We start from the raw sequence: 20,303 nt of genomic DNA, 5'->3' as shown, positions 1-20,303 counted from the left end.
AGGGAGCGAACCCTCTCATATATGTAAATATATGAATATAGAAGCTAGTTACGTAAGTTAATTCGTAAGTTACGTATATTTATTACTAACAAAAACGTTCGTAAAAAATTAAAAGCTTTAGTTGCCTTTTTAAGTAACCAAAAAATTGAAGGGCAACTAGGCCTCCTCCCCACCCATTTTTGTCCTATCAAAACTATGAGAAAGCCATTTAGCCTAAACAAAATTAATATGCAAATTTAATTTTAATTATTCATGTGCGGAGAGCCAAAATCAAAACATGCATCAATTCAAAAACGCTCAGAAATTAAATAAAAAAGGGGCTGACAACCCCTATGTCTTCTCAAGGTCAGAACATAGTTTGCACTTTACTAAAATATTAATAATAATAACCGTGGATTAACACTTTAATATACATATTCTGGTATTTATTCCTCAAAGTCTTGATACTTCTTTGTTCATTAAAGTAAAAAAAAGTGGAAACACTTAAAATGTATTTTGTTTTCAATAAAGTGCAGATTATGTTCTGATCTTGAGAAGGCGTAGGGGTTGTCAGCCCTACTCTTGTTAATTTTTGCTCGTTTTGAGTTTGGATCGGTTATTTATTGTAATTTCTGTTTGTTTTGTGTTTTATGGTGATTTGTGGTAGTTTTGAGCTTGGCTTATTTTTGGCTTAATGGTGTTCTTTACTTTTTTTTACCAAAATGCTTTGTGGTAAAGTTTTTGAATTAATTTCTGTTTGTTTTTCATTGTCATAGTCTTTTTGATGGAATTTTTTCTACATCTCTTTAGTTTTTCCTATTAGACTCCATCATTTTCTGTTTTTCTATATACGCCTTGGGGGTATTTTACGCGGGGGAGGGGTGTATTTTCCAGGGAGTTATTTTTCGCGGGTGGGTATTTTCTATGGTGGGTATTTTTTGGAGGTATTTTCAGAGGATATTTTCCACTTGCAGAGGGGTTATTTTCCGTGGGGGGATAATTTCCACAAGAGGGGGTATTTTCCGAGGGGATTCTTTTCTGGGTTTTTTTCTAGGGTTGGGGTATTGTCCACGGGTTGATGTTTTATGTGGGGATAATATTCGGGGAGAGGTAAACACCGGTCAACATTCCAGAAAATATTAACATCATAAAAGGGACACAAATCACATTACGGTTAGACAACAACTTCTTGTTCTAAGAATTCAATTCAAAAGTATAAAGTTGGGTGATATTGAGTATCAAAATAGATATATCAATAGGTGTTGGTTTATTTCCAGCTTTTTCAACCATCTACCAATGAATATCCAACACAAAAATTTCAACGCACGAAAAGTTCTCGTTAACATCTAGTGTAAATTCCATGCTAAAGGGGAGAGGCAGCTGCCCCAATGCCCCTCTTCCTTACACCCATGGTTTAGATTCTTGTCCAATGAAAAGCCCAAGCAATATCATATTTCTGGCTCTCTGAATAGATATTTCTGAGACTAACGAATTCAATGGTTTAAGTATCTTGTCCTTTTGGTGCAAGTTAGAGCTGCAGAGCTACCGTAAATTTGTTTGTTTCAAAGAATGTATAACTTAATCATGCAAAAGCATCAGTCACAAGCAGGGTTGCCACATGTAGCATGAAAGTGCTATTTCAGTACTATTTTAGCATTACTATAGTCGATTTTTTGACTGTAGCTCCAAAAACCACTCTACTGCACTCCAATTTGGTCATTTTATCACTTCAGGAACTGACCCTGATGGCAACCCTGGTCATGGCGCTTCTCAAGACTTCTTATTACCTCAATGATGTAAGTAAAGATACACTTGTAGAAGAGACCTTCAGCTTTTCCATTATCTTGAACAAATATTAATAATAAAATAAATAAAAAAAACTTGAAAGAATATTCTTCATAACAAAGATTGTAATTTCTAAAAACAAAACATCACAAGATAGATGCTTTGCCTTGTTCATTATCTATGATTAAAACGGCTTGAAATTTTGGTCGTACTTTCCAGTACGACCAACTTTCCCTCAACAAACAAACCCTGTTACAAAATTTATACCTTGTAAATCCTCAGCAGCTGGGACGTTAACAGTAACACATTTCTCATATCAGTTCACCACCTAATAAGTTAGGTTGATGTCTAGCTCTGAAAATACATTTTGAATTTCTTAAAATTTTCAAATCTAAAGATGCGCTAACATAACAATGTACCAGCTCCTCACTCCTCGGATAAATAGGTTGAAATAAAATATTTAGTCACCGAAATTATGCGAAACCATTTCAAGGAGATACCCAAACCCCCTACCTTATCCCTTAATCACTGTTTATATCATACATTGAAACGTGAGAAAAGAGTAAAAATATTCAAAAGTGTGACCAGCCATCTCCTGTGTATAATGTTAGAAACATAATACCGCTCCCACTTTTAAGCTCCACCCCTCCTTACATATTCACAAGTACCAAAATCCCCTTCCATGGGGATATAACAAGGCTAAATAATACCAGCCATCTAAAGCATCGGAGTGTAAAAACTATAGAGAGAAGATCACATTTGTGGACAGCTGTGGCGAATTAAGTCAATCGTTGCTAATTTCTATTGGATACTAAAAATTTGAGCGGTAGTGGGGTTTTGTGACATGTTTGATATATCGTTGAAAAGTTGACACAGGTCAAACAAACAGATAACAAGACCTCAAACTTGAAAAAGAAATCCCAAAATGCCTGTCAGACTCTCTGCCATTTAAATGTTTAATTCTATAACAGTTAGTAAACTCACTACTATAACCAATACAGATTCATTGTTTTCAATATTGAATTCAATACAATACAATTTCGAATCCAAATTCAATACAAATTCAATATTACAGTCATTGAATTGCTCACCGGTGGAAAGATCTGGAGATTGATGTCAAAAACGTTCTATAAACTAAAGCTTAAATTTTGTCCCAATTTCTTAAGAATGACCCGTGTATCACAAAAGCCGTAGAATAAATAGTTGAAATTACTAAAAATACTTTAGCGTAAAGAGCGAGGTATTAGGAGGAGGTGAGCCCATCATATGCGTAATAATTTCAGTTCGTTTTAAGTTTTAATGCTTCTCCTTACTTTCAGTTGAAAAAACCTTTTCATATTTGTTTTTTCATTGTTTTTTTTTATAATGCTAGAAAATCCTGTTCTCCCTTCATGAAACTTTTCTTCCCCCATGACAAATTCCTCCAAGGAAAGTTCCCCCAACATATCCTCCTATTCTTAATCCCCCCCTCAACCTAAAAATCCCGCAGAAAACGTCTGTACACTTCCAAATAACCGTTACTATATGTAAGCACTGGTCAAAGTTTGTAACTTGTGGCCCCTCCCATAGGGACTGTGGGGGAGTAAGTCGTCCCCAAAGACATAGTTATAAGTTTTTTTGACTACGTTGAATAAAATGGCTATCTCAGAATTTTGATCCGGTGACTTTGGGAAAATAATAAGCGTGGGAGGGGGCGTAGGTGCCCTCCAATTTTTTGGGTCACTTAAAAAGGGCACTAGAACTTTTCATTTTTGTTAGAATGAGCCCTCTCGCAAGATTCTAGGACCACTGGGTCGATACGATCACCCCTGGGAAAAAAAACAACAAACAAATAAACACGCATCCGTGATCTGCCTCCTGGCAAAAATACAAAATTCCACATTTTTGTAGATAGGAGCTTGAAACTTCTACAAAAGGGTTCTCTGATACGCTGAATCTGATGGTGTGATTTTCGTTAAGATTCCACTACTTTTAGGGGTTGTTTTCCCCTATTATCTAAAATAAGGCAAATTTTCTCAGGCTCGTAACTTTTGATGGGTAAGATTAAACATGATGGAACTTATATATTTAAAATCAGCATTAAAATGAGATTCTTTTGATGTAGCTATTGGTATCAAGATTCCATTTTTTAGAGTTTTGGTTACTATTGAGCCGGGTTACTTCTTGCTACAGTTCGTTACCACGAACTGTTTGACTAAAAAGGTACTTGTGTACTGTTCAGAACACACTCAATAAGTGAATTTAGGTTCTTTCGTGAAACGAACTATGATGCATGTACATTTTAATGAATTATTTTATATATAGAGGTGGTTAGGTTGGTTAAGTTAGGTATTTGATATAATGCACCAAACCCCCTAATGTGCAAATATATAGCCCAAATTGACTTTTTTCAAACATGGCCTAATGTTACACTTAAAAAATTTTTCCTTCTTTTAAGAGTATAAAGTTTATGTTGTGTCCATTGACGCACTGTTTTGTTTTGGGCAATAGCCCCCTTATCCTATAAAAGTATAATTGCCTCTTTTTCAGTCTTTGGTAAATCCCAAATCTTCAGTTCAAAATCCATGTTCAGACACTATCTTCTATCACTATGCGTAGCAAACTAAATTGAGGTTTGTCTTTGTGGCTATGAAACTGGATTTTCTCAGCAAAATTCATGAGTGTGTTCTGAATTGACTTGAATCAACTGAATATTGAAAAAGTACCAAATATTTGATTAAAATGTACCTGCATCGTAGTTTGTTTCACGAAAAAACCTAACTTCACTTATTGAGTGTGTTCTGAATAATACACAAGTACTACTAAAAATTTAAGCTGTAGTGGGGTCTTGTGACATATTTCATATATCGTTGAAAAGTTGACACTGGTCAAACAAATAGATAATAAGACCTCAAATTTGAAAAAGAAATATCAAAATACCAGTCAAACTCTCTGCCATTTAAAGATTTAATTATATAACAGTTAATAAATCCACTACTGTTACCAATACAAATTCATTCGAAATTGGAAACATAGATGGTGATTCATAGTCTAAGATAATTAGCTTCTAAGGGTCAAGGCACACTCATTGTTGGAATTTTGAGCAGTTTTTCTGGAAATAACATTGTACCAGTCTTCAGGAAAAGAGCGAATAATAACTAAAAGCCTCACGCCTAACGTCTTTAGAGAATCCTCAAACCTTTCGTTAATTACCTTTTTTTCATTTTTTATTTTTTTTTGTTCGATAAAAAACAAAAAGATTAAAAATTTGATAAAAAATGATCAAATAGACAAACGAACAAAATAAACAAAAACTGGAAAAACAATAACGGAGCAAATATTTCGTTAAATACTTCTGCTAAGAAATATTTGTTCCGTCTGTTCGTGTTTCTTTTTTTTTCTGACTTGCTAGAAATTACCCTCCTTGACATAACTCATCCAAGGAAAAAATAAAATAGCTAGAGCACCCTATCAGTGAGTTCTGCCAGGTCTTAAGAAATTCTTTCATAAGCGAAGTTTCTCGTTTCAAGTATTCTTCTGTACATAAAATATGTAGCTATTCAGCTCAATCCTTCATTTTTGGAATCACTAACAGCATGTGACAGTTTACGCCCTGAGAGTAAATATCTGTTTGTTTGGCTTGAGACTCGAAAATCAGTTCATTAGAATACCAACTGACGGCATAGTTGTTCTTCCATTTCCTAGGGTCATCTTGGCATTTACAAATTGAAGGGACTTCAAAAAAGGGCTATTGTGCAGGAAACGTTCCAGTGTCTGTATCGCTGTGGTAATATAGAAAGCTAAACACCATTTTTGGAAAGTGCTCACGTCCTCGGGGTAATTTCACCTCTCTGTATTTATGTCGCAAGATATTGAGAACACTCTTTTTCTAAAAATATGTCTTAAATGATCGGAAATTATATTGATTTGACGGATTGATCTTTGTGCAGTCTCTGAGGAACCATTCCTGGATTAATTTGTTACATCGATTTTGATGATATTTTTACAAATTGTTACCCGTTAAGAGCATTCTCAACTCTTAATGGAAAGCAACACAGCAGATATATTTCACTCTTCACCAAAATCAAACACAAAATGAAATCCCTCTAAAATCACCTTCACCTTCTTCACTAAAACCAAACACAAAATGAAATCCCTCTAAAATCACCTTCACCTTCTTCACCAAAATCAAACACAAAATGAAATCCCTCTAAAATCTCAAAAATATGTGCCTAGAATCATCTTGTGCCTAAGAATCCAAATATCTTGCGCACGTTTTTTTTTCTACATACCACAGGATCATAAGTACAAAAACTCAGATTGTCAACTGTTGATGTGCTAAGAATTTTCTTTTAGTTTGATCGCGAAGTCATCTTTGATGTTTGTTTTATTTTTAGATGTGATGTTTTAGTTTGGTTTACATTTTATTAGATTATGTTACAATTATGTTGTATGCTTGGATACTTTTTTTCTTACTTATGCTACTTTCCGCAGCATTATGCAATGTCTGGTGACATGAAACACATTCCCAGATTCAGCACGAAGTTGCCACTCGTTTGGTATCTTTAAAAGAATGTTAAATAATTTCTAGTCGAAAATCGAGTTTTTCTTTCCTTGGAGTTGATGTCTCTGGATTGGGTTTGGATGTTTGTTTAAGCTTGAATTATTTCAATTTTATGTGTTATTTTGGTATGAAATCATGTGCTACTCCCCTGCCTTGCTTGTGATTTTGGCTAAGTTTGAAGTGAAAGATTTTTTTGTTGTGTCTTTTTTTCTTCTTTATGTTTTCTGCGGGCATATTTCTTTTTTTATGTGTCTCTCCTGTGCCTTCCAGGACATGTAATCTTGCGGGGATTTTTTTTATGTTGAAATTCTTTTTTGTTGTAAATTTTATTTTTTAACATAAGAACGCTGAGCTCTAAGATTCAGAAAAGTTTGTTTTGCAATTGTTTAATCCTTATTCAACGAGTGGTTAGTTACCTTTTATTGCATTAAATGCTTTGCCATATTATTTGGTATCTATTTAGGTAACAACTTTATAATTAAAATTCAAACAGATTAATTTTCCACTTTCCCTGGATTCGAAAAAGAAATTAATGGAAGGGTAGGGATATTTTCCAGTAGAACATCCGTCGCTGTCATATTGGACATACTATACTATACAGAATATTTTTGACTTAAGGCAGGCTTGCTTTAAAATAACGGTAAAAATAGGTAAAAAACGGTAAAAAGGTAAAAGTAAAGACGTTTGAACCAAATCTATAAATAGAATGTAACAAATTCTGCATCTTTATTAATGACCAATATAATATTTATCAAGACAAATGGCATAGTATAAAATAACCCAGTAGTTTACATTTCTTGGAAAGTCATGATTACCCACCCCTCTGCTTGTCTTAACCATTCCTCCAACTATTCCATAAGAAGAAAATTCTACGATAGCTTCGTATTCTGTATTTTTCGGGAGGTAAACTGCCAGGAAATTTGAAGTCAAAGCCAAAATAACTGGTGGAACAATACAACGAAATTTCCCAATTTTCCTTTGTTCCCAAGTTTATTTGGCTGTTATTCCATTCAAGTCAAAGTAATTCGTTAACTCCCATTCATTACCTGCATCCAGAACTCTTTTGCATTTATGTATTTCTTACTTTAGGAAACAAATTATTCATAATCTTAAAGAAAATTGCCAAGAGAAGTAATAGCACAAACAAGCAAAAAATACATCAAAACAAACAGAAAAGAATTGAAAATTACAAAGCAAAAATTTGTTCAAGAAGAGTCCTATAAAGCAAAAGGGGTTGTTAAAATCGAGAGCGTGAAGCAAGTTTGAGTTTGCCTAGGGTAAGAGCAAGGTTCTCGTAAGTAGTGTTTATGAGTATATAATGATATTAATTGCTGAAAGCTCATTAGTCCAAATTTAATTTTACTGTAATTCTTATGTTCATTATCAATGGTGCAATAAGCACAAAAGATAATCATTGTAATATAATTTGTTTTCAGTAAAGCGCCAATGATGTAGTAGGTTTTAAACTTTTACTGTGAAAGAAGGAGGCAAAACCCAAACTCTTGTTTGTAGAGATTTTTGATTGTTTCAAGCTTGATCTGTATATTTAATTTAAGTCTCGTTCGTTTTCAGTTTTATTTACTGATTTATGTAAGTACCTACTGTATGTTTATGTACTATAATTGTTTATTTAATTTCTGTTTGTTTTGGGTTTTATTTATACTTCAATAGAAACATATTTCATTCGTTTTAAGCTTGATTTGTATATTCAACTTAAGCTTTACTCGTTTTAAAATTTGTTTATTCCTTTATATTAGTACCTGTTGTATGTTTTTTGCTATGGTTGTGTATTTAATTTTTCTTCGTTTTGGGTTTCATTTATTCTTTAATAGTACTTTCTGGTCTTTTTGAGTTTTAGTTATTGAACGTTTCTATTTCTTCTGATATAATTTCTATTGAAAAAAGTTTATTAGAAAACTTCTTTTTCGGAAAGTGTTTTTTTTAATTAATATCTGTCGTTTTTAATTCCCAGAGAAAAAAGTTCTTCAAAATTCCCTATTTCAAAATAATTTTTATTCCAAAATAAATAAACAGTTTTGGCAAGCAGTAATACAATTAAATTGAGTATTTGATATTTAATTATATTAATTGCTGAAAGCTCCCCAGCTCAAGATCTAGTTTAACCCAGGGCCGAATTTAAACCTTTGACGCTTTTAGGTCAAAGCCTTTTTGCCGCTCCATTTTTGCAAGATTTTTGGGGAAACGCTCAAAACTTCGGGAATAGTGAAATCCGCAGGGCCTAGTGGGCCTATTGGTAAATCCTGTTCTGGTTTCACCGACATTTTCATTTTTTGTTAAATTAAACTGAATTCCCGTGATTTGAGGAATAAAATATCATTAATAAGATTTTTTGGCTGGAGGCCATGGAGGGAGAGTCATGGGTCAGCTCCCATGATTTTTAAATTAAAATATCGTTGAAGGGCCAGAGAAAAGTTACCATAGTTTATTATATAATATTTGGAGGTAGGTAGGGATATCACGCCGCTGATGAACGCTCCCTTAAGTCTTGGAATAAAATTTTGTTAATAAGTTGGTTTTTGAGGGGTTGGGCTATGGAGAGCCAGGGGTGAATAGCCATAATTTTTGGAATAAAATATCGTTCATAAGTCTTTTGAGTGGAGGTGGGGGTTTGGCAAATCTGATCTTTGAACTATTTTCAAAACCCTCGAATAAGAATCTTATATAATCCCTGGACATAACATACAATACTTTTCCCCAGGGCTCTGGGGGGTTGTGTTGGCCTTAGAGTTTTTTTTAACCGATGTTTTAACTTATCTATACAAATGACTATCTTGAAAATTCGATCGGATGGATTTGGGGTACAGAAGGTTGGAGGGCTAATTGCCCTTCTGTCCTTTTAGATAATAAAACTTTCAGTTTCCAATAGAAATAGCCACGACGATGTTACGCGATCGTTCCTTCAATAAAAACACTTATATACACCCGGGTTCTAGGGGGATGTGTAAATCTGGAGTTTTTACTATATATTATTCGGTCTATTTTGGACAAGAAAATGTAAAAAAATTTATCGGAAGCTTTTGGGAAAAAGACTTTAGGTGCGGGGGAAGGGCTATTTGCCATCAAATTACTTTTGACTCTCAAAAAGGTCTTTTGACTCTTGACTCTCAAAGACTCAAAGGTCTTTTGACTCTCAAAAAATAGCTGTAGATTTCTAGTCACTTGAGTCCCCTTCGAAGTTTAACTCTTCTATAAAATTCTTATATACCTCCACGCACAATTTACAACCCTTCTCCCAGACTCTTGAGGGGGGCTATGTTTACCCCGAAGTTTTTGTTATCTGATTGTTGGACTATTAAAAAAATGATTATCTAAAAAAAATTATTGAGTTTTTTGGGGAAAAGCAGGTGGTGTAGGGGGAGGGGGGGAGATGCCCTCCGTTCATTTTTGACTCTTAAAAGTTAACTAAAATTTTCAATTTCAAATCAAACGAGCCACCTTTGAAGTTTATGCGACCACCCCTTACCTTTTATGTCCAAGGTGCATAACTTGCAACACTTGCCCACTTGCTCTGGGGCAAGTTGAGCACTCGCTCACACCCAGAGTTTTGTTACTTTATGTTTAAATTATTTTGAGAAAAATGGTTATCTCAAAGTTTTGATCAGGTGCATTTTGGGATAAAAGGGCCTTAGGGGGGGTGTTCTAGTAGCCCTCCGATTACTTTTGACTCTTCAAGAGGGCACTAGAAATTAAGATTTACAATCAAATGATGGGGTTATTTTGAAAACGAAGTTTTTGTTATCTGATCGTTAGACTATTTGAAACAAACTGGCAATCTCAAAATTTTAATTGGATGTATTTTGGGAAAAGACGGCATATTCTTCATAGAAAATTAACTAGAACTATCAATTTCCAATCAAATAAGCCACCTCTGAAGTTTATACGATCTCTCCGTACATAAAAACCTTATTTGTCTCGGGAAATAACTTGAAAAATTGCCCCCGTGCTCTACGGGTTTGTAACGGCCCCAGAGTTTGAACTTTTTTTTTAACAAAATGGCTATCTCGAAATTTGTATCTGAAGGGTTTGGGGAAAAGGGGGGCTAATTACCCTTTGGTCTCTTTTGCCTCCTCAAAAGTGACAATAACAGGCAAATGCAAGTCAAATTTAACCCGATATCGCCTTGCCGACTTTGGGCAAAAAATACCATCTACTTATCCTCGCCGTCACAGCAGGCTTAGTGAAAGAAGGGTTAAAGTGCATTCAAGTTCAGTCAAGCACACCATAATGGTTTATTTAAGGACTTAAAAAGAAGCTTAAGAACGGAAGGCCTATACATCAATGTCTGACATGCTCAAGCCTTCTTTGTGTTTGCAGGGAAGGATTAGGTGACAGTTCAACACCTAAGCAGCTATTAGGCATTTTAAAATTAGCTTCATGTAAACTCAAAGCGAAAGCAAGTATCTTCTACAGGTAGTATGTAATATTAATCTCACGGCCCCTTTTGCTGCTGGTTATTTGACCGCACCAAAACTCAATCATATCGAGTGAAAAAAAAAGTTTGAATGAATTGCACTGAGAATTTACTAGATAAAGACTTAAAACGGGGTCAAAACTAGGTTTGTGATTGTATTTCTAATTTTCATTGATATAAAAACATACAAGTTCATCAGACATTACCAGTGAACAGAGGATGACTGATAATCAAGTCACATATTGATGATTATAATGGAACAGCGTTGATATTGTTTGAATAAAAAAAAACACCTTAGCTTAATATGGATTGGTTACAAAGCACAAATGCTTTGATTTGCATGATGATTATTGCTCAGTAGTTCTTGTAGGTGACGAGAAAGATAGTCTAAGGACAACGCGCTGCTTAAAGTTTCTTAAAGAAGAGCCATATCTAGTACATGATAAACTTTTTTAGTTTTAGTGGCCGAACTATTTAGAATGGACTGTGCAGTCTTGCAATCAAACAGTTTGTGGTAACGAACTATAAGTAAGGAGTGACCCGGCTTAATAGTAACCGAAATTCAGAAAACCGAGTTTTGATAGCAGTAGATATATAAAAAGTAATTGAATTTCTATGCTGATTTTAAATACATAAGTTTCATTAAGTTTAGTCTTGCCCATCGAAGTTTATGAACTTGAGAAAAATTGCCTGATTTTCGAAAAAGAGGGAAACCCCCTAAAACTCATAGAGTCTTAATGAAAATCGCACCTTCAGATTCGGCGTATCAGAGAACCCTACTATAGGGGTTTGAAGATCCCGTCTGGAAAAATGTGGAATTCTGTATATTTTGCCAGAAGAAAGATCACAGATGCGTATTTATTTGTTTGTTTCTGTTTTTCTCCAGGGGTGATGGCATTTACCCAGTGGTCCTAGGATATCGTGATAGGGCTCATTCAAACAGAAATTAAAAGTCATGTTGCCCTTTTTAAGTGACCAAAAAATTGGAGGGTGACTAGGCCCCCTCCCGATGCCATTTTTTATCAAAATGGTCGCATCAAAATATTGAGATAGCCATTTTGTTAAGCATAGTGGAAAGGCCGAATAACTATACCTTTGGAGACATAATGGCCCCCACAGCCAGTAGGTCCTTAAGTTACAACATTTGCCCATTATTTACGTACGGTGTTTGCTATTGGGAAGTATGCATACATTTATCGGGGTAGGAGGTAAATTTTCTGATCATGGACTCAATTCTACGACTGAAAAAGTTAAGGGTAATGATCCCGGGTACATTTCCATTAGGAATTTTCTAGAGAAAAGGCCGTGGGAAGGAGGGATTTATGCGTGGAGGTGTAGCCAGATTAAGGGCATTACTTAGAAAATTATTAAAAATCAAATATAAAAAAACAAGTTTTTCTCAACTGAAAGTAAGAAGCAACATTATAACTTAAAACGAACAGAAATTATTTCGTATATTCGTATATTAATTAAACAATATTTAGAGAGTCGTTCTCAAAGAACTGGGAAAGAATTAAAACTTTAGCGTAGAGAGCGATGTGTTGATAGAAGTAGAAAAGGGGCCTTCTAGTAGCATAAGCAACACTTTGATTTTGGTTCATCACTTTATCTGTTGTTTAAACGCTCACACATACTGAACAATGGAATAATATTGTCTTATAAACCAAATTAAAATTTAACCTAAAATCTAAGAATATACAAATTTATATATTTAATAAGAGGGTATCAAATCTAGAAAAAGAATCAAAGGGGGAATAAAGATTTAATTTCAGATTTTTATAATATTAAAGGTGAATATTAGCCTTAGGGATCCATTTACCCTCCTAATTCATTAATATGTCACTTGAACCTTCTAATACGAACCAATTGGCTGTTAGGATTTACTTTTGAATAATTCCTTATTATTTTTTTCTTCAATCCAAGTTTCTAAAGGCTACAGAAAAATTATCAACTATAATGTTTGCCTAAGAAAAATCATCAAATTGGATTAATAAAAGTGAATTTTTCCAGCACACAGAAGACAAGTTCAAAGAGGCTGTTATTGGTTTCAACTTTTTCTTATGGGAAATAACTTGTGAAAGAACGACGCAATACCTTTTTGTATTATCATTAATTCACGCTAGTAAGCCATTCATCAAAGTTTGTGCATAATACCACTTTTTAGTCAGTAATGAATAACATACAAAAAGGAAATTTTGCAGTTGCCTACGTGACAAGCAATTTCATAGAGGCAAACTTTGTATCGACTTCCTGGTGAGTCAACACTGTTTATATAAAAATAAAACATAAGAAAAAGGCTTAATTTATTATTTTTTATTTTATCACAACTCTACAGACACTAAAGAGACCGCAAAAGGCTGTCAGAAGAGTTTCTTTTCGCTGTATTTGACTTGTATGACTATATTCAAGTTCGTGCCCATTCCTCCGAAATTTGTAAAGCTCATCTCATGACTTTTAAATTTTTCACATAATTTGCCTTTTTTCTGTTTCGCTTTATTTTTTCATTAGCTCTACTATGAAAAACATTGAACCTTAAAACGAACAGAAATTACTCCGTATATAAAAGGGGCTTTTCCTCCTCAAAGCCCCGCTCTTTGCGCTAAAGTTTGACTCTTTCTCTTAACTCTACTTTTTAAAGCAGTAAAAATCTGCTTTAAAAGCAGTGAGAAATAGAGAAGGGGGCGGTACCCCTTGTATACAGAATAATTTATGTTGTATGTGACATATGTATTTGACTTATATGTATATGACTTACAAACAGCCCTGTGTTTCTCTTTCTTAGATCTTTAATTTTTGTCTATCTAATTTTTCTGCAATTTTCATTCATTATTTGAATTCATTTGTTATTATAAATCTCATTTTAGATTTTTATCAAACAGTTCGTGGTAACGAACTGTAGTAAGGAGCGACCCGGCTCAATAGTAAACGAAACTCTAAAAAACGGAATTTCGATGCTAAAAGATATATCAAAAGAATCGGATGTTTATGCTGATTTCAAATATATAAGTTTCATCAAATTTAGTCTTTGTCATCAAAAGTTACGAGCCTGAGAAAATTTGCCTTATTTTGGAAAATAGGGGGTAACACCCCCTAAAAGTCATAGGATCTTAACGAAAATTACACCATCGCATTCAGCGTATCAGAGAACCATATAGAAAAAATTTCAAGGTCCAATCTACAAAAATGTGGAATTTCGTATTTTTTGCCAGAAGACAAATCACGGGTGCGTGTTTATTTGTTTTTTTGTTTTTTTTTTGTTTTTTTCCCCAGGGGTCATCGTATCGACCAAGTGGTCCTAGAGTGTTGCAAGAGGGCTCATTCTAACGGAAATGAAAAGTTCTAGTGCCCTTTTTAAGTGACCAAAAAAATTGGAGGGCACCTAGGCCCCCTCCCACGCTCATTTTTTTCCCAAAGTCAACGGATCAAAATTTTGAGATAGCCATTTTGTTCCGCATAGTCGAAAACCATAATAACTATGTCTTTGGGGATGACTTACCCCCCACAGTCCCTGGGGGAGGGGCTGCAAGTTACAAACTTTGACCAATGTTTACATACAGTAATGGTTACTGGGAAGTGTACCGACGTTATCAGGGGGATTTTTTTGGTTTGGATGTGGGGTTCAGGGGAGGGGGCTATATGGGAGGATCTTTCCTTGGAGGAATATTTCATGGGGGAAGAGAAATTCAATGAAAAGGGCGCAGGACTTTCTAGCATTACCATAAAAAAAAACAATGAAAATATAAACATGAAAAAGTTTTTTCAATCGAAAGTAAGGAGAAGCATTAAAACTTAAAAAGGAACAGAGATTATTACGCATATGAGGGGTTCTAAAAATACTTTAGCGAGGTATAAAATACTAAAGAGCGAGGTATTTAGGAGGAGATAAACACTTCACTCTTTATGCTAAAATTTTTTTTAATAATTTCAACTATTTATTCTACGGCCTTTCTGATTCAGGGGTCATTCTTGAAGAATTGGGATAAAAAAAGATTTAGTGTGAAGAGCGAGGTATTAACGAGGGGACCAGCCCCCTCATATATATAATCAAAAATATAAGAATATAAAAGTTTGTTACGCAAGTTAATTCTTAAGTTACGTATTTTTTTTACTAATAAAAACCTTCGTTAAGAATAAAAGATCTAGGTGCCTTTTTAAGTAACCGAAAAATTGGAGGGCAACAAGACCTCCTTCCCCACCCCTTATTTCTCAAAATCGTCTGATCAAAACTAAGAGAAAGCCATTTAGCCAAAAAAAGAATTAATATGCAAATTTCATTTAATAATTTATGTACGGAGAGCCGAAATCAGACATGCATTAATTAAAAACTTTCAGAAATTAAATAAAAAAACAAGTTTTTTTAAATGAAAGTAAGGAGCGACATTAAAACTTAAAACGAACAGAAATTACTCCGTATATGAAAGGGGCTTTTCCTCCTCGACACCCCGCTCCTTGCGCTAAAGTTTGATTCTTTCTCGCAACTATACTTTTTAAAACAATAAAAAACTTTAGCGTAAGGAGCGGGGTGTCGAGGAGGAAAAGCCCCTTTCATATACGGAGTAATTTCTGTTCGTTTTAAGTTTTAATGTCGCTCCTTACTTTCATTTAAAAAAACTTGTTTTTTTATTTAATTCTGTATATAGTTAAGTGCGTTATGTAGTTGACCTAAGGTTTCTTCTTTAGCAAAAACAACAAGTTTTATAACAGTGGTATATTTTGGAGGTTTTTTTAATTAAACGCATTGCTTTGGAACCATATTATATGTTCTAATTAAGAATCAAAATTAAGTTTATTTAACACTTCAAATTAGCAAATATTTCAACGCCAAATTATAAGGCGACTCGTATATTAGATTGGAACAATTAATACGGCCAAATGTAATACTAATAACGTATAGCAAACGTAATACAAGTGCATCATGTGAAAAATACGAGAAATGAAAATAGAAAAGAATCATTGAAGTTTTAGGAAATGAGGAGAACCATGGTTAAATCTTGAACTAGCAGTAACACCGGTAGAAACACAATGTTACCAGAATAATTTTTTGAAGCTTTTTTTAAGATAAAATTTGACGAATCTGTATTATTCGAAGTGAAGTTGAGCTCGATGGCAAAATTAGAATCGAATACTTTTCAAATTATTGAGGGAGGAATTCAAAATCATGTCCATCAAGGCTTAAGAAGCACCTTAAACCAGAAAAAAATGTACCAAAAAACAACCTAAGAATTTTGAGTTTTAAAAGAATATAAGCATTTGCTACAATATAAGTTTAGAGTATTTAAGAATAAGTACAGAGTTTCAGTTTTGGGCTTTTGCTTTTATTTGACCAAATAGTGACTTTATCAGTGCTCCATATGTCCATGCTGCATTGCAATGTGCAAGAATAGAACCTGAGATTCCTAGTGAAAAAAAACAAACAACACAAATTTATAAAAAAAAACGTTATGTTAAGAAAGCTGTTAGGTTGTGTTAACGCATAGGAAGGGTACGAGGAGCACGTGTTAAAAAAAAACACTTAAATCTATTACGATTCGCATACGTAGGTTTAAAAAAGCTGTTCTTTTCATTCATTAGACTCCAGTTAAAAGTTTTTTGAACGCTGTTAGGTACTTACTTTTGCTTGTACTTACGGCTGTATTAAGCGTTTTCCTCCTACTCTCGCAGCTAGAATTGGGTATATCTTTAGAGCTTTTTATACCATAAACTCCCCATACTCGTGGTGGCTGATCTTGCAGAGGCACACCATTGACCTTACCTTCGCCAGAGGATGGGCGACAATAGAACTTGAACCCCCCCCCCCCCTCTGTAGAAGGACATAGGAGTGTATGTATATCATGCAATCCACTCGAATATCTAATCTTGCAATCCAATTAATCGGTGGCTTATTTGGGTCATATTCACATGGGGAAGATACACAGGAATTCAAGTTAAAACTGACAACTATCCACGAGAATTTGCGAATATTTGGCTTCGCCAACCCCCTCCACCCTAAATAGCATCATATAGCCCGACCGAACGATTGTGGCTGTGTGCACCAATTTTATATGTATCTACCTCATTTATTTTGTAGGTTGTACTAAAAAAAAAAATCAACTAATTGGATTTTTTCCTTTTTTACTTTTAATTTTGGCTAACTTTGTAAATAAAACACAAAGCTCTAACTTAAAGATAAAATTCCTGAGAGTGAATGAATAGCCACACTTCTCAGATCTGGAAGGTTTTAAATTTTCAATAAACTTTCAACTGCCAGGGTAGGATATTTAAATAATTTTAACCAATGTTAATCATTTCTATTGAATTGGCGAAATCAAACTAGTCAAAAACACCTTTGCAACCAAATTAGTAAAACAATTCCAAAACCTTATTCTAAGCGAGTCCCGAGGGGTCAAAAGTCTTGGTTATTTTTCCAGAATCTTGACTCCATTTTGTACTATCTCGGTGACATTCCTTGGAATATTGAGTGACAATTCCTGCCATCTCGTCGCAGTTTGGTGTAAACTACGGTTCAAGATTTTTCGTCTTAGCAACATTTCGAGATGACCTGTTTTCTTTTCATTTTAAGAAAACCTTGGATCTGAAGTTGTCATTCCTGGCTCCAAACGGTGGAATCCCAAGTCCACAAAATGAAGGTAGGAAAATAAAAGCAGCAACCACAGTTGCAATATTTGTAATCTCGTTGACATTCTCTGTACTCTTGGCTCCCATTTATCCCATTCTGATCCAAAAAGAATACCAGAACGGAACAATATACTTATTTAAATGTGTATTAATTAGCTTAGTGAATACTAAGTGACAAACGAGCCATTTGTCTTAACAGTCTGGTCGGTTAAAAAATTATAGTAAAATATTAGTCTCAAACGACTGCTTTGAAAAAACCAGGATCTCAAACAAAATTCAATTCACATTTCTGAAATACTGTTAAGGATGGTAGGATTCAATTACAGATATTTCTTTTTTCATTAGGAACTGAAACCAGATTATTGATTGCTTTCCATTGTATTTAATAGATAATGGCCATAATTCTTTAGCTTCTGAGTGTGATGAAGGCGAAAATAGCAAAACAATCAGACAATTTTACTTGAATGGACACACACAGGGGTATAATTTACTTTGGGAAGGGGACAACTGCTCCCAAACCTGAGGACACTCCACCCAGACCCTATTTTGCCTGACCCGTAGGCCAAAATTTAGTTTCTTCAAAAATCTTGTCGAAACTAAGGCAATTGTGCACAATTCATGCATCCTCCTTTATGTTACCATATGGCTCAGTTTTTAGTTTCCACTGTCTTTTTCACTTGATTTAGGAAAATTGGCTTCAACTTCCCCCCTCCCACAAGAATTTTGACGAAATTATGCCACTGGACATAAACCCGAGAAATGCCCCAGAATATTAGGTTTTGGTGAGAAATAAGAAACGTGAAAACAGCAAGCGCAAATGTGAATAGAAATGCCTACCAGTATTAACATTAACCTTCATCGTAAGTAGTTATAATAAATAAAAAGGAATACATGAATGTATGCAGGGATAATTCTAGACCAAACTAAAAAAAAAAACTGACTCAATTTTGCCCTGCTTCTGATGACATCCCACTTTTGTTGTAATTTTAATCATGTAAAGGAGGGTAAAGCAGGCGAGTACACAGAGTAGTGCTGTCCTATTATCCTATCATCATTATAATTACGCAAGTTTTATATTTGATATATTTTGGCTTATAATGAAAGACTTTTTAAATCAACTTTTTAAATCTGTTATTTATAGTCCTAGTTTTCTCCAGTCGTCTTCTCCGTCGTTGCGTATCTTATTGCAAGTGGTTCTCTACAATCGGGTCAAACTAATTTAGAGTGTGCTAATAAGGAGTACTAGTATCTAGGCCCTCTAACTCCCTCCTTAATATCGAAGATAGAAAATGGTACAAAGTTCGTTGTATTCAAACAAACAGGTAAATTGTCAAGCCTTTACCCCTTTGAAAAATTCCCTGCAGTGCTACCCCCCCCCCCTTCTTGATAAGAAATTGCATGTAGACTACCCAAGGAGTTGTTTCTAGACTTAGCTCTGGATACATAAAAAAAAAGTGCGTGGTGACTGGCCCAGACAATTCTTTGAGCGATTCACCGCTTATAAAAAGTAGACATCCCATTGAACATTTGATCCTATTACTGCACAAACAAATTGCTAGCAAACAGAAAGCAATTCCAAACGATGACATTTCTATTCTAAGCTCTTCCATCATGCAACCACAAAAAGTCTTTCCGGACCACAGATCAAGTAGGGGAAAGCAAAGAGGGTGCCGATACTCATTGATGTGCTGATTTAATTTATTACAACTATCCATATTGATAGCCTCTCAGCGTGATTCTTTTGCCCCCCTTCTGCCTCCCTATAGCCTCTTAGTGTCCCTCTATTCAATTTGATTTAACCAATCACAGGCTAGGGCTGAAGCTCAGCGCGCCTTCTTGAGCGTACGACAGCCATTCAGATGGGGGGTTGATGGATCAGAATGATTATCAGTTTCAAGTATCTTGTCGAGTTGATCGTTAAGCCAGAAGAAGCGTGTCTTCATAGTTAAATATTAGCGCAATGACTTTAAGTGAGAAAAAAAGCATTTTTAGACCCTGGGATGACCCCAAGGAAGCTCAACAATGCCCGCTTAAAAGGCGAGACGATAAGAAAGTGGAGACAAAAAAGACTCGAGGATCTGATCCTACTAAAGTGTCACTGTCTTCCGAAGATGAATATAAACTATTATATGAGCAACAAATTCACCATCAAAATTTTATAGTTGCCCAACAGCAAATGTCATTAGTCGGGCTTTCTCAACAATTAAGTATACCAAGTCCTGTTTTATCTTTATCGGTAAGTTAATTTGTTTTATCAAAAACAACTTTTTAACAATGTTTCTTATCAAAAAACATAAGAAATTAACAATTTAATATTGACCATTCTTATTTATTTTTTTTTAATCATAAAGACCAAAAATAAAATAAAACGTAGAAGTAATGCCGTACCTTCATAATAACTGTTAGGCACAGTTGTGCATTGCAAAAGACCAATTTTTGTTAAAATATTGCTTCATGCTTCATTTTGCCATGAAAGTAAAACAATTTATATTTTTCGTTTAAATTATTTGAAATGTAAAAAAATATTTTATGCTCCCAGAATGCTGGGCTAAATTAAAATAAGCGAACTTTTGTATACTTATACCGAAAAAGCTCATCTTAAAAGAAAAGTCCCAAAGATAATCCTATGACATCTTATGATCCTGTAACAGAAAAAAAAAAACCTTGGTCTTTGTCAGTTAGCCTCGTTTTTGAACAAAGATTAATATTTTCTTAGTGTTGTTATGATTTATTTTGATTAATGATCATCTACGATTTTTTCTTTAATTATTACGCTCTCTTGTTGGCTAATTGAATTATATATATATGTATATATATATATATATATATATATATATATATATATATATATATATATATATATATATATATATATATATATATATATATATATATATATATATATATATACATATATATATATATATATAATATATAATATATATATAT

The 20,303-nt window shown here is 34.2% G+C and overlaps 1 protein-coding gene across 1 annotated transcript in view; it reads left to right on the top strand.

Annotated features, from left to right (window-relative positions):
- Window positions 1-19,238: 19,238 nt before the first annotated feature.
- The window catches only part of LOC136036862 (early growth response protein 1-like), an 11,275-nt gene continuing 10,210 nt past the window's right edge, over window positions 19,239-20,303 (top strand). The window contains exon 1 of the mRNA XM_065719195.1: window positions 19,239-19,590. Coding sequence (XP_065575267.1) covers window positions 19,315-19,590 — 276 coding nt within the window. The 5' untranslated portion in view covers window positions 19,239-19,314. The remainder of the gene's footprint in view (window positions 19,591-20,303) is intronic.

Source organism: Artemia franciscana, chromosome 16, assembly GCF_032884065.1.
Source record: "Artemia franciscana chromosome 16, ASM3288406v1, whole genome shotgun sequence".
NCBI classification, from domain to species: domain Eukaryota; kingdom Metazoa; phylum Arthropoda; class Branchiopoda; order Anostraca; family Artemiidae; genus Artemia; species Artemia franciscana.
The sequence above is the reverse complement of the archived record's forward strand: the minus strand, read 5'-3'. Positions and strand labels throughout refer to the sequence as shown.